This window comes from Mesoplodon mirus (assembly GCF_964341445.2).
Source record: "Mesoplodon mirus genome assembly, chromosome: 2".
Taxonomy (NCBI): Eukaryota; Metazoa; Chordata; class Mammalia; order Artiodactyla; family Ziphiidae; genus Mesoplodon; species Mesoplodon mirus.
Genome location: NC_138977.1, coordinates 151,567,906 through 151,590,681, shown reverse-complemented (window position 1 = coordinate 151,590,681; position 22,776 = coordinate 151,567,906). Strand labels below are relative to the sequence as shown.

At 37.7% G+C, this 22,776-nt stretch overlaps 1 protein-coding gene across 1 annotated transcript in view; it reads left to right on the top strand.

Moving 5' to 3' along the window:
* FAM241A (family with sequence similarity 241 member A) overlaps positions 1-22,148 on the top strand; it is a 41,019-nt gene extending 18,871 nt beyond the window's left edge. The window contains exon 2 of the mRNA XM_082641262.1: positions 16,766-22,148. Coding sequence (XP_082497388.1) covers positions 16,766-17,011 — 246 coding nt within the window. The 3' untranslated portion in view covers positions 17,012-22,148. The remainder of the gene's footprint in view (positions 1-16,765) is intronic.
* Positions 22,149-22,776: the final 628 nt, after the last annotated feature.

Sequence of the window (22,776 nt, the reverse complement as noted above, 5' to 3'; positions counted from 1 at the left end):
GTTTTTGTTTTTGTTTTTGTTTTTGAAGTAAAGATGTTTTAACCACAGAATCAATTTGCAGTACATTAGTGCTATAAACCACTATTCTGTTATATAATAAGACAAAAGCAGTTAAACATGCCATATCATTTTTTAAAACATCATCTAAATATTTGAAAGCATTGCATTAACTTTTTTTGCCAGCTCTCCTGATTTAATTTTTTGACTATACTGACCCTTTTTGAACTAAATGCCAAGCATTTTGCAACTCTTAAACACACCATATTTTTGCCTTAAAATATACTTATTTTTTTATAAATGTTAACCTTTTTATTAAATTGTTAGCTTCTTGAAGTTAAGGATATAGTCTTATTTATCTACCACATTTTAGGTATCAGGAAAATTTTGTAGAATTGAATTGGTTCTCTAAAGCAGAAGTGTTTTTACAGTAAAATAATCTTAAATGTTTTACTGAATATATATGATAGCTTAAGATAGTTTTATTTGTTCTTATATGTATTAGTATATTTATTTCTTTGTTTATTGTTTTCTTTCTGGGCTGCCAGAGATTTAATATGGGGAGTTAGGAAGGAGGAGATGATTTTAATGCTCACAGAGCATTCTTGATTTACTTCTGACATTTCTGCAACTCTTAAGAAACTTTTCCAGAGAGTTATAAATACTGATAAAAAGTATTTTACTATGCTAAAAATTATTTTAAAATACAGACTTGGGTGTAAAATTTAATGTATTACATGCAACTAAAGGGAAAATCAGGACTATTCTGAGACTAGAATTTCCAGTTAACTTTCCTTAGACTTAATTTTTTTTTTTTTTTTTTTTTTTTTTTGTGGTATGCGGGCCTCTCACTGCTGTGGCCTCTCCCGTTGCGGAGCACAGGCTCCGGACGCGCAGGCTCAGCAGCCATGGCCCACGGGCCCAGCCGCTCCGCGGCATATGGGATCCTCCCAGACCGGGGCACGAACCCACAACCCCTGCATCGGCAGGCGGACTCTCAACCACTGCGCCACCAGGGAGGCCCTAGACTTAATTTTTAAAAAATGAGTTAATTACCAGCCGAAGTTCAACTTTTGAAGTTCCATTTAATCATATGGTTCTTCTACTAACCCTTTTTTTTAAAAAAGTCTTTAAATATTTACTTATATTTAAAGCTTAAATGAATAAAAAAACAATGGGTTTCTTTTCCTCCTTTCTCATTTCCTTTCATACCAACCATTAAAGAGGCAGTTTTCCTTCTTTGCTTAGCAGAGTCTAGCAAATATGTTAGCTGGCCACAACTACTGAAGCCTGCATGCCTAGAGCCTGTGCTCCACAACAAGAGTAGCCCCCGCTCACCGCAACTAGAGAAAAGCCCACTCACAGCAACGAAGACCCAATGCAGGCAAAAAACCCCTCAAATTTCACCTTGTTTCAAAATAAAATAAAATAAAGACTCTTCAAAGTGCTTAAGGTCCTATGGATGATTCCAGAAAACTAGCTGAGTACTACCCAGGATCCCCTGGTTCATCCTTACAGGAATTATCCTTCAGTTCACCATCAGAAGTAATTAATGTCCAGAAACAACATGGCAGGACTTCCAGAACAATGAAGTAAGGAACTCAGTAGATTTTATCCCAGCAAAACAACAATTTAACTGGTGAAAATTATTTAAAAATAAAATATCATTTAAACTCTTTGGGAATCACCCTAAGAGCATACAGCAAATGAAGGAACATTCATTAAAGAAAATCTACAAAATCTAGGTAAGAACAGTGAGTATTTGTGGCATTTGAGCCACAACCTAACCCATTACCTCCCCATCACAGTGCTGTGTTATAGAAGCTGCAACCCCAGCATGTGTAGCCAAGAAGCTGAAGTTCCCCTCTCCCCCTAACTCCCAGTCTAGGGCTACAGTTTCACCTGCAAGGGCAGGCCTTCTCATCCCTTTCCTCCCTTCCCCCTCAGCTCCATGTTACAGGAAGTCTATTCCAGGCAGGCATGGCTGAAAGGACCAAGTCTCCCTCCCCCCAAGCAACCCCCACCCTAGGCACAGCAAGCTGAGAACACTGAGGCTGAATTACCCGTCCCAACTCACTATAGGGTAGAGATTCCACACCAAGAGAGGCAAGCCATGACCAAGAGCTGCTTCCCACCCCCAGGACCTCCTTATAGAGCCAGATTGTCACTCTAGGAAAATAGGGTCCCTGCGCCCAACTCCAGTGCAGTGGTGCAGGTGTTCTGCCCAGGAGAAAAGGCAGACCATAAAAGTAAAGAGCTCTTTGGATCTGCCTGAGAAGACTAACTTCAACTGGAAGAAGGAATGGAGAACTCCATGCCTAAAGGTGTTGTTGAAAACAGTACAGATCTTGATGAAGAGCAATTAAGAGGAGGCTGGTAGCTCCATAATACATCAAAACAGAGCAGCCAGAGGTTTTAAAGAAAGAACCAGGGAAAGAGTCGGCCATGAAGAACCTTCTTGGGATCATAGTCACCTGTGAGGATCAGGAAGGCAAGTGTGCATGTGTTAGGCTGCACCCACTCAGGAACAATTGTAGCAGGATGTGGGGCAGACTTGAAAGCATTCCCTAAGCTGCACACAGACCTATCAACACAGGGAAGAAGCCTTACAAAGAACAAGGGGCTTAAATACAACCTGTGACCAAACACTGATTGAACAATACACTACTCTGGCCCAGGGATAACTCCTAGGAAGCAAGGCTCCAAAATATCACAATCACCTGTGACAGTCGGAAAATTGTATACATGCCCAAGGCTATATCCTCTCAGGGGTAGTAAGAGTAGGACCCTCCAAGCTACTAGTCCCTTGCTGAATGTGGGGCAAAGAAGTAAAATCTCTGAACTATGATAGCAGTTTCCAAGCTACAGATACAGCCAATGGTAAAGAATGAAAATAACTGTCTAAGGGACCGTAAGCACAACCTCTAACCAAGAAATGGCTATACTAGCCCAGGGACAACCCCTAGGTAATTAGACTAAAGATGAAAATAAGGGGAAAAAATGTGAGTAGAAACATCAGAGGATGCACACTGCAAAGGAATAGACTTTGCAGAATTAGTTCAGCCAAGTCACTAAACAAATAATCATGCGAATAACAACCACCACCACCTCCAGAGAGGTGGTAGGGGATCAGTATATAGTGTTGCAAAAATATATCTAAATTGTCCAGTTATTGACAAAAAAAATATGAAACATGAAAAGAAACAGGAAAGTATGATCCATAAGTAGGGAAAAAAAATCAGACAATAGAAAATGTCTTTGATGGGGCCCAGTGATATACTTAGCAGACAAAGACTTCAAAACAGCTATTATAAATATATTCAAAAAACTAAAGGAGGGCCTCCCTGGTGGCGCAGTGGTTGAGAGTCCGCCTGCCGATGCAGGGGATACGGGTTCGTGCCCCGGTCTGGGAGGATCCCATATGCCGCGGAGCGGCTGGGCCCGTGAGCCATGGCCGCTGGGCCTGCGCATCCGGAGCCTGTGCTCCGCAACGGGAGAGGCCACAACAGTGAGAGGCCCGCATACCGCAAAAAAAAAAAAAAAAAAAAAAAAAAAAACTAAAGGAAACATGCTTAAAGAGTTAAAGTATGATGACAGTGTCTCATCAAATAGAGAATATTAATTAAGAGAAATTGTTTTTCTTTTGAATTAAATGGAAATTCTGGAGTTGAAAGTACAGTAACCCAAATGAAAACTGAGTGGACAGAAGATAAAAATCAGTGAACTTGTAGATAGAGCAATATAAACTATGCAATCTGAAGAACAGAGAGAAAAAAGAATGGAAGAAAATGAACAGAGCCTCAGAGAACTGTAGGACATGATTAGACACATCAACACACAAATAATGGGACTATGAGGAGAGGAGAGAAAGGGACAGAAGAAATATTCTGAGATATATATGGCTGAAAATGTTTCAAACTTAATGAAAAGCATTAAGCTACACATACAAGAAATTCGATGAAATCCAAGGAGGATAAACAGAGTGATCCACATCTAGACACATTATGGTCAAAATGTTGAAAGAGAAAGAGAAAATCTTGAAAGCAGCAAAGGAAAAACAACTCATCACATAAAAGAAAACCCCAGTAAGATCAATAGTTGATTTCTCATCAGAGACTTGGAGGACAGAAGCAATTGGACAACACATTCAAAGTGCTGAAAGTAAAAACCTGTCCACAGTCTTATATTCAGCAAAATTATCTTTCAAAAATAAAGGTAAAACACATTCCCAGATAAAAACAGAATTTTTTGCCAGACACCTGTCTTACAAGAATGATCAAAGGAAATTATAAGGATGAAAGCATCTGATATCAGACAGTACTTTGAATCCACACAAAAAAACAAAGAGCACTGGTAAAGGCAATGATGTAGATAATTACAAAAGATAGTATAATCGCACCATCTTCTCTTGACTGATTTAAAAGCAGTGGCATAAAACAATATGTATATATAATTGTATTGTTGAGCCTATAACATACTGAAATATAATATATTTGACAATATCAGCACAAAATACAAAGGTGGAAACAAAGTTGTATTGGAGTAAGGAAATGACACCAAATAGTGACTCACATCCACAGGAAGGAATAAAAAGAACCAGAAAGGAAGGTGTTGAGAAGACAGATTGTATACCAGCCAACAAACAAGAAAGATTAGAAAACTATAAATGCCTGAGATTTTAGGATTTAAAATCAACAGAACCCACTGATAATTTGGATATAGGAAATTAGGGAAAAGAAGGTTTTGCAGATCATTCCTGAGTTTCTTACTTGCAGAAATTAAGGATGGATTTTATCCCTGAGAATCTGTTCATTGAATGAAGACCAGTTTTGAGGAGGAAAATCATGGGTTTGGCCTTGGGTGTGTTGAATACTGAAGTATATTCAAGATATCCAAGTGTAAATGTCGAGAAGGCAGTTGAATATATGGGTCTAGAGTGCAGAAGAAAGGTCTGAGCTGGCTCTAATACTTAAATAACTGATTTACTGGTGGTAATTGAAACTGTAAAGTTTGGATGAGCTTATTTGGGAAGAGAATATGGAAAGAAAAGAGATAAGGGCTGGGGACTTCCCTGGTGGCACAGTGGTTAGGAATCTGCCTGCCAATGCAGGGGACATGGGTTCGAGCCCTGGTCTGGGAAGATCCCACATGCCACAGAGCAACTAAGCCTGTGCACCACAACTACTGCTCCTGCGCTCTGGAGCCCGCGAGCCACAGCTACGGAAGACCGTGCTCCTTCCTAGAGCCCATGATCTGCAGCAAGAGAAGCCTCTGCAATGAGAAGCCCATGCACCGCAAGGAAGAGTAGCCCCCGCTTGACGCAACTAGAGAAAGCCCATGCGCAGCAACGAAGACCCAACACAGCCAAAAAGCAATAAGTAAATAAACAAATAAATTTATTTTTAAAAAAAGAGAGAGAGATAAGGGCTTAAGACCAGAGGTTGAGGATCAATATTTAATAGCTAGGTTGAGGATGGTGAACCCACAAAGCAGACTGAGAAAGGCATAGCCAGAGGGATGAAAATAGAATGAGTAGAACCAGGAGAATGTAATACCATATAATTCAAAAGAAAAGAAAAAAATGGTTATTAATTCTGCTTAGGGTTTGAATAAAATTAGAACTGAAAAACTCTAATTTTTTTTTCTTTTTTCTTGGCCCCGCTGCGTGGCCTGTGGGATCCTAGTTCCCCAACCAGGGATTGAACGTGGGCCCTTGGCAGTGAGAGCGTGGAGTCCTAACCACTGGACCGCCAGGGAGTGCTCCTCCCCACCGCCACCAAAAGAAACCCTCTAATTTACTGATATGGTAGTTTACTGGTAACCTTTTCAAGAACTGTTTTGGTGGTGTAATAGGAACAGAGGCCACACTGGAGTAAGTTGAGGTCTGACTGGAAGATTGTGGGGAGCAATTCTCCATGGATCTCTTGCATTGAGCACTTTTGTTTAGGACTGTTTTTCAAGGATGTTTGTTAAATGAACAGACTTGGAAGATAGGAATATTGTCTCCTTTTGGAGCAGAGGGCAGATTTCCTGATACCCAGTGTAATAAAAATGATGTCTCCCTCTAGGACAAACATCAGGCAGATTTGCTTACAGCCCATTGTAAAAGATGAGAGTTCCCTAAGCTCAGAGTTCTTCAGCTGAGACATAAGCCCATTGTATGCAGCATCAACTTGTGCCACTCTGTCACCCTGTGGGACTTAGGAGGTAAAGGGAACCAACATCAACATGAAACTCAGGCTGCTTCCTGTGGCATGAGGAATGAAGTCCTTTGTCTCTGACCGAGGAGGCTTGTGTCTCCTGCCAGTATCCATGAAACCAAGACAGGCTAACTTGTTAACTTGCAACTAGGATAAAACATCAGTCCCTTCACAGTTCCTGACAAAGATGAAAATATGGAAACAAGCAGAGTGAATTGTTTCAAACAGTTTGGTTATGAAGGAGAAGAAAAGGCAAGGCAGAGCTAGTGGCATTAAGGGGGAAAAATCTAAGCATGTATAAATACTGATGAGAAGCAGCCAACTGAAAGGGGAAGACTGAATATATATGAGACAGAGGGATAATGGAAAAGGGATAGTATAAGGTAGGAAAGGATGCGAGCCTAAGCATAGGTAAGAGAAATTGGACATAGAAAGAGGAATACTTCCTTATTTCTTTATTTGTAACAAAAGAGAATGAAGAGAAGTTGGATGTAAACTTTGGTAGTTGATACATTTAGTATCACAAAGTTAAGGAAACTCTTCTGACTTCTTCCCTTTTTCCTGAGAAATAGGAGGTCAGGTAATTTGCTGGAGGAGAGGGATAAAGAGAGGAGTAGGAGGCAGTTCAAGATTTTTAAAAGAAGAGATTTGAAACAGCCCTGTGTAGAGAGCAAAAAAAAACCCCAAAACAAAAAGAGTAGAGCAGAGAAATGAAGTAGGAATGTACTTGAAGATCTGTTTGGGGTTGTCATAAATTCTTGGCACCCTATGGTGTGACTTTTCTCTAGCACCACAGGTACTCAGGTGCAGACATAGAAAATAGTTGTTACTCTAAGATTAGGGTTTCCCCTATGAGACAAAGGAGTTTTATTAAAGTTTTTTAAACTTTGCATCATAGAAATCAAGCTGAATGTGAAAAGTGAAGAAGAGGGCTAGTGGATTGAGAGAAGTTAGAGACGGGACTACAAGCCCAGTGAAGTTGAAAAACAGTGGGAGTACAGGTATTCCCTGCTTTCGAAAATTTGCTTTCTGCCACTTCACTTTTATGAAAGACCTACATTAGTTTGTACCTGTTTTCGATAAGCAAAAGAAATCCAAAGAGGATTTTTGCTTTTAAGAAAAAAAGATGTAAAGCGAAAATAGCATTCAGCATTTGTTTTGTAGCAAGTTAGAGAGGAAGCACACATCCCAAGTAGCTAGAGTGACAACATCAAGCTCCTTCCCCAGGAACTACACTCAGCATCTCAGCATCAGGACACCATAGTTTTGAACTGTGTCTGTGAGCATCTGTGCTTTTTCTCAGTTTATTTTGTGTATCCATTAGCAAGACGTGCCCTAAGATAATTGCTTCTTTGCTTTACACCATTTTGGTTTACGAAAGCTTTTATAGGAACACTTTACTTTTGGATAGCAGGGGAAACCTACAGTTGAGTAAACAAGTTGAAAGGAGAAGAGGTTGCAGCAAGAAGATTTAGGAGTTGTTCATTCATTCATTTCTTCATTCATTTAATAAACCTCAGTTCACAGACTACTATGTGCTATCCAAAAATACTTTTGCTCAGTATGCATCTTGATATGTATACCAAAATAAATTTACCTTCCCAGTTATGATTTCCATGGGCTTGGGTTATTGAGGCTGGCTCCTCTTGGTAGCTAGGGAAGGTTAACCTAAAGTGGCAAGGAGAAATCAGCATCTTAGTCTCTACTCTGTATTCATGTTATCTGAATACAATAACCATTTATCCATGTATTCTTATGTAGTTTTTAAACACTTTTAGAAAGTTATATCTAAAAACTTCTACTTGCATAGCCCCCATTATTATTTTTTAATATTATTAATACATTCTTCATGTTAATTATTGCTAATCATGTTAATTAAGACCAAATTAATGAGGAAGTTCTTGAGCACTACAGTTAAAAACACAAGCTTCAAAATTAACTAATAATACTTATTATAATAAATAATAATTAGATGGCATAATGAATGTAAAGTGCTTAACACAATATCTAGCAGTAGAAAACATTCAGTTAATGGTAGCTATTACTACTTTTTTTTTTTTTTTTTTTTTTGGCTGCACGGCATGTGGGAACTTAGTTCCCCAACCCCAACCAGGGATCGAACCCATGCCCTCTGAACTGGGAGCACGGAGTCATACCCACTGGACCACCAGGGAAGTCCCAAACCCTACTTCCGCCTCCAAGTTTCAGGCCCTTTTTTTTTGTCTGCAGAGCATGTGGGACCTTAGTTCCCTGATCAGGGATTGACCCCACATGCCCTGCATTGCAAGTGTGGAGTCTTAACCACTGGCCCGCCAGGGAAGTCCCTAATGGTAGCTATTACTACTTTTTAGCATCATCATCATCATCATCATCATCATCTGTAGTCCGAACTCTTAGTTCCAAGCAACAAAAATTCAACTTTTACTATGTTTTGCAAAATAGGAATTTACTGGCTCATGTTATTAAAAAAAAAAAAACCCAAAACAGGTAGATGCCCTAACTGGATTCATGTATTCAAACAACATCAACTATGTAATTTCTTGGCTTTACTTTATATTAACTTCATTCATAGCAAGCTTTCTCCTCATTGTAATATTGGGTTGGCCGAAAAGTTTGGTTAATGAATATGTTGTTCAATAAAGTTCTTGGTGAAAATGAAAAATGTGTCTTTTATTTTTAGTTAAAACCCAATGAACTTTTTGGCCAACCCAATAAGATGCCCTCCATTTTGCCAGCTAACCAATATCGGTGGGGGGAAAAAATGTCACTTTTTCAATAGTTGCAGCAAAAGTCTCAGGTAGAGCTTTCACCGGCCTGTCTTGGGTCACATGCTCATTCCTTAACTAATCATATGCCCAAGGAAATGAAATGTTCTGATTGTTCAGGCCTGGAACTGGGGAATGGGCACACATTCAACCAAAACACATGGACCACGAGTGGGCGGGGGAGGGTTTTCCCAAAGTTAAATCAAGGTGATACCTGCAGAAGAAAGTAGCATAAAAATCAGACAGGCAAAAACAGCAGACTTCCAATACTGCACTCAGGAAAACAGCTGAAAGTGAATCTTAAACTGTCACCCACTCGGTGAAAGCCTGTTTATAGAATGTAGCTTGTACTCTTCTTAAAGTAAATAAGCAGGCTTTGCCATACTAATGTGCACAGATTGTTCCATAGGTAAGGATGTGCCATAGAAAACATCCCACCTCAACTTCTATATAATGAAATTGTCATATAACACTTGAAGAAAAATACAACTGAATTTAATTATCACAAGAAAGGTGATCATAAGGTATTAATTATCTCAGGCAGCATGTTACAATAGAAAGAGAATAGAAGTAAAAATCACAAGACATAAATTCTACCAAAACTGTAGTAATAATATTAGTTACCATATATTGAATGATTGTTGTATCTATTCTAAAAGCTTTTTATCTGCTTCCTCATTTTATTATCACAACTCTATGAAGTAGATATTAATACGCTCCTTTTATACCTGGGGAAACTGAGGGTCAGCGGTTAAGTAATTTGCCCCGTATAAGTGACAGAGAAAGATTTGAATCTGTCCACCTTGCTTCCAAAGCCTGTGTTTTTTGTTAATAAGCTGTGTGACTTAACCTGTTATTTCTTGTTTCTGAAGTAAGAGGCTTTGTTTAAATTATCTTTAAGGATCCTTTGCTCTTAATAATCCTATGATTATTTAAGGGTTCACCTTTAACTTCTTTTTTTTAAATAAATTTATTTATTTTTGGCTGTGTTGAGTCTTCGTTGCTGCATGCGGGCTTTCTCTAGTTGCAGTGAGTGGGGGCTACTCTTCATTTCGGTGCGCTGGCTTCTCATTGCGGTGGCTTCTCTTGTTGCAGAGCACAGGCTCTAGGCACGCAGGCTTCAGTGGTTGTGGCACAAGGGCTCAGTAGTTGTGGCTCGCGGACCCTAGAGCTCAGGCTCAGTAGTTGTGGCACATGGGCTTAGTTGCTCTGCAGCCTGTGGGATCTTCCTGGACTAGGGATGGAACCCATGTCCCCTGTCTTGGCAGGCGGATTCTTAACCACAGCGCCACCAGGGAAGTACCCACCTTTAATTTCTCATCACTAATTTTGCATATTTTTAAAGAAGGATTTTCAGTCAATTATAACACCCCTATGTCATTAATCATGGACAAAAATAATATCACTATTTTGGTGAGGACACTTTTTAATGTGCATGTCATAGTCAGTACTATCATATGATCATGAAGGAAACTGTACATTTGACAAATATTCTTCCATTGGGACCTCACATACAAAGAAAAAAATTTGGCAAAGACACAAAGTGACTAATGTTAGAACAGGGGGGAAATGCCATCTGCATTTTTGCATTGGTGTATTTTATGTGTGAAGTGTTTGTGTGTGTGTGTTTGGTTGGTTGGTTGGATTTTTGCCTAATTTCAGCTCAGCCAAGCCTATCTCCTCATTCTTGCTTGGAGTCTTTCTTTTTTTTTTTTTCTCACATTTGAATCTGAATTCTAGTCAATACTGAAAGGGCTATGAAAAATTTGCTAAACTGCTGCAAATAGCTTTACCTTGTTTAAATTTTTATATAAGATGAAAATTAAAATTTGAGCAAGTTTTGTGCTTGATAAACTCACCTTCAAGTGTAAACTGAAAAAAGATGTAATGCAAAAAAAGATACTGATGTTGATTTCACTATGTTAAGTGTACTTTTTCTATGAAAAATGAAAATGTGCTTACATAGCTTGTCTTTTTTCAGAGATCAGTATTTCTCTCTGCAGCATTAGACAGCTGTTAGCTATTAATAATATAATAATAACTGGAGGGAGTATAACATAGGGATTAATGGTGTTGTCTCTGGAGTAAGAATATCTGAGTTCATATCATAGCTCCTTCAGTTACTAAGTATAAGTCAATGGCCAGACATTTAACTCCCCTGAAAGTTAGTTTCCTTATCTGCAGATGGGGAAAATAATAGTGCCTCCCTCACAGCCCGTTGGAAAGACTAAACAAGAGAATGCATGCACAACACAGAGCCTGCCATATAGTAAGCACTGAGTGTTAGCTGTTCTACTATACCATTAACAATAGTACCACCACTACTATTACTCTGAAAATTACACACATCTGAGAGTGAGTCAAGGACTCAAGAACTCATCCGTTCATATTAGCCTCTGCTCTTAAAATACAGTGGTTTAGGAATTGAACTGAGCATGTGAATTTTAGCTAACAGCTCCCATATCTTATAATCTAAATCTAGAACTTATTTATAAATATTTGAACAAATTCACAACTGTACTCATGGGAAAATAAAATAATTTATGTTACATGTAAAGTTTGTTTTTATTTTTCGAGTTTTTTTTACCTGATATGTTATTCTAGAATATTTCTATTGTTTATTCAACAAATATTTATTGTGAGCCTACAATGGGCCAGGCACAAGGCACTGTACTAAGTACTCATGTTAGTACTATAAGATATGGTTCTTGCCTTTAATGACTTGATCTTTCCTATCAAAGATAGTGAGAAATAGATATATAAAGAAATAATTTTAAAATTAAATATTGTGGTGCACAGAATAATGGTTTCTCCCCATCCCCCCCAAAGATGTCCACATCTTAATCCTTAATACCTATGAATATGATACCTTACATGGCAAAAGAGATTTTTGTAGATGTGATCAAATTTAAGGACTTTGAGATGGGGAAATGATCCTGGATTATCTAACTGGACTAGACCTAATCACATGGGTTCTTAAAAGCAGAGAACCTTCCCCTGCTGTGGTCAGAGGGAAAAGTTAACTACAGAAGGATGGTCTGAGAGCTGCAACATTGCTGGCTTTGAAGACAGAGGAAGGGGACCAGGAGCCAAGCAATATGGACATCCTCTAGCAGTTAGAAAAGGTAGAGGAATAGATTCTCTCCTAGAGCCTTCAGAAAGAAACACAATCCTGCTGACATAACTTCTAACCTGCAGAACTATAAAGCGATACATTTGTGTTGTTTTAAGCCACTAAATTTGTAGTAATTTTGTATGGCACCAATAGAAAATTAATACAAATACAGTAAATTCTCTCTACTTAAGGTCTATATGTGGAGAAATAGAAGAAGGATCACTTTCCAAAGTTGTATCAGAAGAGCTAGGAAGAATTTTCCCAGAAAAGCCACAAACGTCATCATTCCAAAGTAGATCACATGACCTTTCCAAAAGCCAGCTTCTAGTAAAGGGAAGGGGATTACTCTTAGACCCATCACCTCAGAAGCTGTAGATGGGATTTTCCTCACATAAAGAATGCAGACTGGGGCTTCCCTGGTGGCACAGTGGTTGAGAGTCCGCCTGCCGATGCAGGGGATACGGGTTCGTGCCCCGGTCCGGGAGGATCCCGCATGCCGCAGAGCAGCTGGGCCCGTAAGCCATGGCCGCTGGGCCTGCGCATCCGGAGCCTGTGCTCCGCAACGGGAGAGGCCACAACAGTGAGAGGCCCGCGTAACGCAAAAAAAAAAAAAAAAAAAAAAAAAAAAAAAAATGCAGACTGGATTAAGGTTCTAATAGGAAAGAGGAAAGAGTGGATGGATGCTTATTAATATCCACAACAAAAAAAGACTGCTAATTCCATAAAATTGATACATTGCTTTGAGATTACTATAATAAATAATACTTTGGAAAAATAAGACCATCTTTTGTTTGGCAAAAAGTGGAGCAGGTAGAAAACCTATCAAGATATTGCTTTAATGCTTGCCAGACACATGATAAATTCTCTCCATCTATTCAACAAATATTTACTGATACAGAAAATACTGTAATGAGATTAACTGTAATGCCAGTGATTTAAGAATGCTGCCTATTTTCTTTTCCATGTTTTTAAGTGTCTTTCCTCTAGGATTATTCAAACCCCCATCCAGTTCATTGCTGGATATCTTTGATGTTTCCACAGAACTTCATTTGTGAACATATGCCGCTTTTAGGCATTCTTCTAGTGACTTTACTTTTTTCCTCTCCTTTAGATTGCCCAGATTAAGAAGTGCTTTGGTAAAGTGGCAAATTTTTAGTAATTATTTAATCTGGTTGATAGGTATTTAAGGATTGTACTATTTTCTCTAATTTTGTGTGTTTGAAATTTTTCATATTAAAAAAAGAAGCGGCAGGCTGCCACAGCACGCCTAGGCCAGTCCTTACTGGGCCTTCTACTTCCCTTCTCAGTCCCCCCAGCTACTCCCAGGATCTGAGATGATATGATTAACTGCTGCCTCCCCACCTGACCTCTAGGAGTTAACTAAGCATTGCAACACCTACTTCTTCCCCTGAAAAACCCACAAGCAGTTTGTAAAAGAATTCAAAGAAATCTTCAGAAAGAACCATTTCAGATTAGGGTACTTGCTTTGTACTAAAACCACAAAAATACTGAAAAAGTCTTAAAAAGCTTCAGTAACAACAGAAAACCCCAAAGTACAATAAGTGCATAGATTAAAAGAAATTCGAGGTGGTAAAAAAGAAAAAAAAACTTTAATAAAAAAATGAAAAAAAGAGGCCAAAAATGATACCAGCAATGCTAGACACTGGAGTAGAAGAGAGAGTTGAGGGACCAGAAGAATTACAAACTAAATCAAGAACTGTTCAAGTTCTATCCTAATGAGAAGAAAGCCTTAATCTCAGGAAAGAACAAGATTTTTGTTTTTCTTTTTTAATATAGTATATTATCATGGAACACATAGAAAAGTATGAGAAGCTGAGAAACATAAAATTGATTACAGCACATCAGTGAAGGAAAAGATAATTTAGAAGTTAAAATACAAAAAATAAGGAAGGGTTAACAAATAAATTATAATTCAAGAGGGTATTATCAGTATCAAAAGGGGTTCATATAAATCCCATTTTACGGATTAGAAAACTGAAGCTCAGGAAAATGAAGTAACTTGGTCAAGGTGATTCAGTTGAAGTGTAGGGAGGCTAGATGTGAACGCTCCAGATATCTCTACAACATTTGGTTTTTCTCTTTTTTTGGTAGAAATGGAAATCCAAAAGTAATTTATTAAATTATATGTACTTGTTAACTCAAAAATAATTCTGGCTTAAACTTAAAATATAGACTTAACAGTGATGCCCCTTTGAGTCTCATTTTTCCACAACACCAATGACACTCTGTGTGCTACACGAATTACTGTTATATGGGAAAACACCACCTTAAAATCATATTGAAAATCATTTTTTCTGACTATTGCAAATAAAATTAGATTTTTTCACTCTCTTTCCTTAAACTGTATATGTAGAACAGAAAATAAGGCATTTTTTAAATGAAAAAATATTTTTAGGGCTTCCCTGGTGGCGCAGTGGTTGAGAGTCCGCCTGCCGATGCAGGGGACACGGGTTCGTGCCCCGGTACGGGAAGATCCCACATGCGGCGGAGCGGCTGGGCCTGTAAGCCATGGCCGCTGGGCCTGCGCGTCTGGAGCCTGTGCTCCGCAGCGGGAGAGGCCACAACAGTGAGAGGCCTGCGTAACGCAAAAAAAAAAAAAAAAAAAAAAAAAAATTTAGTTATTTACGTATTGATTACTGAAATGATTAAGCTTTGGTTTCTACTAAAGGAATCTAAGTTTGATTCATGTGTTTGAAGAGTGCCTCAAGTTAAGCTAATTAACTTTTTTTGGCATAGACAGCAAAATTAATGGCATTTAATACTTACCTGTTATTATGTGAAACCCTATACCCAAAGTCTTCTTTTTACACATGAGTAATTTTCTACCTTGCACCTACTATGAGCAAGTATATGTTCAACAAATAATTACTGATTTGAATCATCACTCCTATAAGAAATTAGTTTTAATAAATTATAATTACAACTATGTCATCTACATGACAGTTTTTCTTTTGTGACTGCATTAAGGGCTAGTGAAGAGAGGGAAACTATACCAATTATTTTAACAAAGATAATCTAATATAAAGAATTGTTAAGTAGGCATTGAAGAATAGAAAAGGCAAAAACATTAAGGCAGTGATATTCAAAAGATGGTAAAAAGACAGCATCATAAGCATCCCCTGGAAACTTGCTAGAAGTACAAATTCTCAGACTCCAAGCCCCACTCATGGCTTACTAAATCAGAAACCCTGGCAGTGGGCCAGCAATCCATGCTTTAAAAGCCCTCCAAGGGATCGTAACTTATGCTAAATTTTAAAAACCACTGCACTAAAGTAGGCTAGAGGGCCACAGATAGTAACAGCAGGAAGCAGCGACCACTCCTGGGCCTGAGAGAGTAAAGAAGAGAGGTAGAATACTAAAACTGAGAAGACTGAGGAAGGCCCCATCCCACGCAGCTGAAACTCAGACCTCCAAGAACCAATCACTGCTCACCTGGTGCTGGTGTTTCTGAGCTCAAAGGAGAGACACCATAGGCCTTGGGAACCAGATATCTGAGGAAAAGGAACCCACGAGTTTGATCTGGTGTCTCAAGAAGGCACATTGAGATTGATTCTGCAAGTGTTGGGAAGCCACTAAATTTAGATCAGTGGCTGCTACTGTAAGGACCTACTACTGCCAGAGTGAACTATCACTAGAGACTGACAGGATCAAGAAACCCATGAGAGGCAAACAAGGAAAGAGCAAATCCCTTCCTCTTCCAGCTGTGCAATGTCTCTCAAGTTCCTCTATTGGCATAGCCTAACAGGGAGACAGATTGTTTCCAGAATTCCAAAGGGTGGGGTTGAAGCTGAGAGATAGTAGCTTAATTAACTGACATAAAGACCATAATTGTAATAAGACTGAGAGGTAATAGAAATAGTACTTAATTTTTGGTATCTATAATTGGGTACAGATGGACATTTTCTAGGCGACTGATATCTACGTAGACTTTTGGGCTTATTTTACAAAATGATTCCTATTTGGAGACTATATGTTTCTCCTGATGAGATTAATAAGAAACATTTAGGTCATCTATAGAATTTGGACAGGAAACTATGCAAGGACCTACACTGAAGTGTTCTTAGCTCCCCAGCTAAAACTGAAAGATCACAGCCGTAATAGCTGAGGATGGCTCAATAGTAGCAGCAAGCCCTGCTCCAGTCAGCTGAGGCTGGGTTCCTTAAAGTCTTAGTGTCAAAGGAATGGACTAAAAAAGAGGCCTATTTACCAGGACAGAGCAATCAGAGCCTGCCTCGAAACAGGAGATTGGTAGAAAAAGGTTGTTCTGAAATCACGGTCATTGATAAGAGAAATACAAACATGATTTTTCATTTAAGAAGTTGTCTTTGTGCAATTCCAGGCAACTAGAAAATGAATGGAAATGAATCAGCTACTTCCTTCATCTTGTAAATCAGTGTTCTAGCAGTTGAGTGTCCAGTCAATGCTGAGTCCACACAAATCAATAAATCAGTGCTTTTCATATTCTTGAAAGGTGGGCACAGACACAGTTGTTTTTTATGACAATCAAAAGGAACGTTCCCAAGTGTTACTGAATGATTATCAGAAGTATGCCCAGTACATACTTTGGAAGATAAAGAAGAACTATGAGATAGTCATTATTCTTAAAGACCTTCACCTATTTCTCATTTTATGTTTATGTTTTGTTTTGTCTTGTTCTGTTTTTTAAGGATATTGAAGAATCACAAAACCCCACTGGCGAGCCTGTTGGCGATGACTACAAAAAGATGGGAACACTTTTTGGTGAACTGAACAAAAGCCTCATTGACATGGGCTTCACAAGGATGTATTTTGGAGAACAAACTGTAGAACCAGTAATAGTCATTTTCTTTTGGCTTATGCTGTGGTTCCTTGGCCTACCAGCCCTTGGACTAGTTGCTATTCTTTGCCTTGTCATTATTTATGTGCAACAGTAAAATATGGCCGAATGAACTACTGACATTTGGCAGCCATATATGTAATAAGTGAAGTTATGTATTTCACCACATAAAGGCTGAAAATTTTGCCTTGTTTCAAATTGTGTGCTGTTTTGTAATTAAATTTATAAGTTGATGTTGTTATAAAATTAAACTCAACTCGATTATAACAGGGTTGAATATATATTTTGTAGCTTATTCATAACTCTTGTTTAACTACTGTGATCTGTGCCCACTTTTAAACACTCCTATTCCAATGCCAAATCTTGAATAACACCAAAAAGTGAGCAGGGAATGTTCCCCTGTTCACTCTTCTAAATGTTCTAAAACATTTTAGAAGAAAAAGGATGAAACAAGGAGCTAAAAATAAGTTGTAATTGGAGAACTGCTCCCCACCTACCCCCACCAAATAAACCCATATTATTTGGGAAATAATTTGAATTCCCATTGTCCCTGCTTAGCCCAATCCAATGTAAATGATAACTTCTATATACTACTACCTTAAAATTTTGATGAAAATCAGTAAAGCTAGCACATTTTCTAAAGATTGAAAAGAAATATATTTATTATTGATGGGGAAACTTCCCAAGTTAAATGTAACTTTTTTATAATGTAATACTTGGGCTTAGAATCACTTCAGTATGTCATTTGAAGTTTTAGACAGTTTTGGTGCTAATTACTTTTTGTGAATTTTTAAAGTCTCATAAGCCAGGTTCATAGTTGGCTGTACCCCATGGTAATGAATATTTTCTTGTATCTAACCAGTTGTGTATTTTTTTCCTAGAGAGACATTTTCAGTGTACTTTTTTCAGAAATTTATATTTTATAGTTCTTTTATAGCAATTATTCTAAGATTTAAAAAATCTATTTCCTATCTTGACATGGATATTTTTCCCCCAAAATTGATTTGTATTATGGCTGAAATTCTTTACTATTTCTTTTTTTTTAAAAAAATCATCTCATTTTCTTTGATATCTGTATTAGAAAGTACAGTATTACAGTATAAAACCAAATGCTTAAATTTGGAACTCAGCAGCCAATTGTATAATATTCTTCTAAGACTAAAGCCAAGACAGTAATTGGCCAGGCATGTTATTAATGTGTCTTAATTCAGCACTTTGGGGTTTTATATTGAAATAAGCATTTCTTTCAATATACTTAGAAAATGAAAATGGCTTACTGATATTTTGGATTTTGTTAGAGAATCTAAAATCTTTACACTTTCATCTGAAAGACTTTCTATGTAGACAAAGGATAGGTAGTTAAGATAATTATCTAGAAATTTAAGTTAAATAGAGGAAAAATGGAACAATGGAGCATTTTTATCTTTGGCAGGGCAATAACTAAAGTGTGTAATGTGTTTACTATTCTACTTTATAAAGTTTTTATCCAATCCTAGTTTTAAAATTTATTCTGTAAGTTCTCAGTGTCTTCCATTCCGAAGCAGAAAAATGATGAAAATGTTCAATTTAGATTTCTAAAATTAGACCATCCTGAACCAACAATACCAGTCAGAGGGCACTAAAAAGTATTGTGCATTTGTATAAATACAGAACTTTTAAAGTTTGACTTAAAAAAATGACCTTGTACTATATTATTGTGTTTTTATTGGATTTGTAATATTTTTATAGAATATTTTATAGAACCTGGCATAAGTGCAAGTTATTTGAAAAGGTGTCTTTGTGTCCAGTAGAATTGAGAGGTTTTTAATAGAAGTCATGAGATTTTGTATATCTGCATTCAATATTAAAAAGTGTATTCTTTTCTAATACTACTAAGAATTTTAATTTCCTTTTGGAATATAAAAAGATATGTATGCATAATAAAAGCTCTGGTGCCACCAGTGCCTAATATTGAAAATATTTTTAAAGTAAGTTTTAATTGTAATTATTTAGTATACTGTCAAATACTATGCATCTGCACACTGCTGTTAATAGAGTATATATTAAATTCTATAAAAAAATGAGATAGTTTGCTGCTATTCTTTTTGCATATATTATTAGAGCAGTATACCATCAAATTATTTGCTTTTATAAGGAAAAAACAAACTTTGCTCATTTGATGGAAATAAAATATTTTCTCTTATGAAATATAATAGAATGCAAATTATACTGATACCTTGAAATGAAAAGAAACTGGTCATTTCTTTGCTTCATGATATAAGGCAGGGGTCCCCAACCCATGGGCCACAGACCGGTACAGTCGGGGGCCTGTTAGGAACAGCAGGAGGCAAGCAGCGGGCGAGTGAGCGAAGCTTCGTCTGCCGACGCACTACTGCCTGAACCATCGCTCACATTACCGCCTGAACCATTGCCGCCCGCCTCACCCTGTCCATGGAATAAACGGCTTCCACAAAACCGGTCTCTGGTGCCAAAAAGAGACCACCGGTATAAGGAATTTGTTCCAAAATGGTTCTCAGGGACTTCCCTGGTGGTCCAGTGGTTAAGACTCCGTGCTTCCACTGCAGGGGGCCCAGTTTCGATCCCACATGCCGCGCAGTGCGGCCAAAAAAACGTGGGGGGGAGGAGAAAAAATGATTCTCAATCATTTCAATCTCAGATACGAGCCAGTTTAGAAACTAGTACTGCTATGAATAAAGAGATAGAAGTTACAAGGCTGCATTACTAGATTATTAGTGTATATATCACTCATACCACCAGCCCTCAATTCAAAGGGAAACAGTCAAGACCTACAAGTAAACTGACTATAGTTGAATAAATCAATTTCATTAAGGGAAAAACTCAGTTTTGTAGAATTCAGTTGTCTCATATGTTAAGCTGTCATATACAAGGCATTCTTCCATTCCTAGGCTCCAGTCAGATCATTCTTGGTCCAGTAGGGTGCTGGAGCCAGCTTTCACTGGCTTGCAAGAGCCAACTGCATACATTTTATCCCTACTCTCCCTTTAGTGACATCAAGTTGGTAGCATGTTATTGAGTATGGGGGCAGTATTTACACTATAAAAACTGGCAAACACAACAAATCAGGGCTCTTTTTTCCTGGCAAGCCAGTTGTTAAACATATACCAGCGCATCACTGATTAGCCATTCTAGAGGCCACATTTCCATTTCTACTCCTTACAAATATAAAGGAAGCATATTAAGGGAAATCCCCATGGACCCATCCAAAACTGTATTTGAATATTTTTCATGTGGGAACTATGGACCATGGTTGTCTTCTGACCAACATATATCTCTGTTTAATCACCTTTTGATCAGAGAAAATCTCTCCAGGCTATCACTAATCTGCAAATCCATTAAAGACTATCCAGATGATCAGGAAATAAGAAACAGTTACAGAACTGATAGAGGGCAAATTACAGCATAAGTAAAGGTCTGTTGTAAAGTATTAACCTCAAAATAATCTAAGCTAGGTACTGAGCAATAAAGGACTGTTTGTTTGGTTTGTGATTATTTTGAGTTATTTTACAAAAGTTTATTGATTTCACTTTATTTTAAATGTTTTCATTGCAAATTAATGGCTTTACAAGGTCAAAGAAGAGAAAAAAATCAAATAAGACTTTCATACCTATTAGGACTTCTAGTACTGGACTTGACCAAGGAGAATATAAACTAATGTACAAATTATGGCTTCAGAATTATTGCTGGATTTAGCGTATTTTGTAAGTCCTACTTCTCTGCCCAACCCTTAATTTTTGGTGTTTTGACTGTTCTCTCATCACTCTACACCTTGCCCTGGGCAATATCACCACTCCCATGGCTTCAGTTAGCATTTCATACTAACAGCTCTCCCGTCTACATCTCCAGTTCAGAGAGTTCCATACAGAATATAAGATTCATACATTCAGTTGCTTGCCCAACATTTGTACTTGCTTATCCCTTAGTACCCCAAATTTAATATGTCCAAAAAGGAACTCAACATCCTTCTCCCAAACTTTTTCTTCTTCCTATGTTTCCAGTCTCAGCCAATGACAAAATCCCCTCCTACACTGCCCACATTGTAACCAGTCACCAAGCTCTGCTCTTTTACTTCCTAAAAATGTGTCTTTAACCTTTCCACTTCTCTCCATTCCCAGTATCACTTAGTCCATACCACCATCCATAGATTGCTATCTCAGAATCCTCATTGGTCTCCTGCCTTCGTTTTTCCACTTTATAATCAGAATAATCTTTCTAAAATGTGACTCTAATCTCCTTGGCCTAAATCTCTTCAATGGCTTCCTGTTACCATTATGATAAAATCCTTACTCCTTAATATGTTTTACAAGGTCCTTCATGAACTGGTTCTTACAGACCTCACCTCTCTATACTTCCACTTTCTCTTTCCAAGATTCACTATACTAATTTTGTTTTCAGTTGAGTGATGTGTTTCTCCCTTCCATGACTCTGTGCATACTTTATCTTCTTTCTTTAACTCCTCCCTACCAAACTGACCAAAATATCCACAACTGTAAGGCCACAATTTAGACATTGTGTCCCCAGGGAAAACTTCTCTGACTCTTTTAAATCCAGTTTTGGTACTTCACATGCTTTCAGAGAACCCTGTATTTCCCCTATCAGCATTTATCATGTTATTGATATATTGTAAAAGCTTATGGTCAGCTTCTTCCATTAAACAATAGGCTTCACACCGCAGAAAACGTCTCTCATGTTCATAACTGCACTGCCTAACAATGCCTGGCATACAGTATGTGCTCAAAATCTTTGTCAAATGAATAAATCAGCTTCATTTATTCATGCTCTCCCCAGAGTGCATTAACAGAAGATCTAGAGTTGGTTGTACATTAGAGTTTTTTGACTACAAAAATGTACTTATTGTGCATAGAGCGAGTGATGTATATGTTATCATTTAAAAAGTTTATTCGCTTCTGATGGAAGAATATTGCTGTTATTTGCATACATATACAGTATTGCTACTATATGCTTGCCTTTTTTAGGAGAAAATGTATTTTCAGTGCTGTGCTTGGTGGAATCACTGTTTCTCCAAAATGCATAGGGTCACTCATGTTATCTGAATTTCATATTTTTCCAGTATTTTTCAATAGACCTTTATTTACTAAACTTTAATTTTCTAAAAATCTCAGAATTGTGGGCAGGAATTCTCAAGTATGTAAGCTTAGTATTTTGGGCTCCAGAATAAATACTTTGTTATTCTTTCTAATAAAGAATACTCTTTCACAACCCTGCATTCTGAGTCTCCCTTCTGACTCCTTATATTGTGTTCTACTTGTCAGTTAATTGCCGCCACATCAAGTTTGGAAATTGCCACCTGAGAGTGAAAACAGCTTGTTTATTTTCCTCATCCATATTGCTGAAGCAGAAAGCCAAGGCCTGATATATGTATGGCTTCCCAGGCAATAGAGTAGTGGGAAAATCTAGATCAATAACAACCAAATTGTATTTCTTCTTTCTGTTGACTACTGTGTAAATTAGAATTATTGAATGAGCTTAGCAGGAGCCTGCTAAGATTCAGGACTTGGTCATTCGTATGCTTATTAAATTTGAATTGTTACCTTTTCAGCAGCTAAAGTTTTTTTTTTTTTTTTTTTTTTTTTTTTTTTGAGGAGGGGAGCCGAGTTCAAAGGTGGGACCATAGCATAGTTTTAACAGGTACCATCTTGGACTTTTTTTTTGGTGGAATTTTTGAATTTTATATATATATTTTTTATACAGCAGGTTCTTATTAGTCATCCATTTTATAAACATCAGCAGCTAAAGTTTTATCATTTAACCTTTGATCAAGTTAATCAGTTGGAAATTTCTTTGCTAGTTTTCCAAAGCACCATAGAATATAGTGACTTTTAC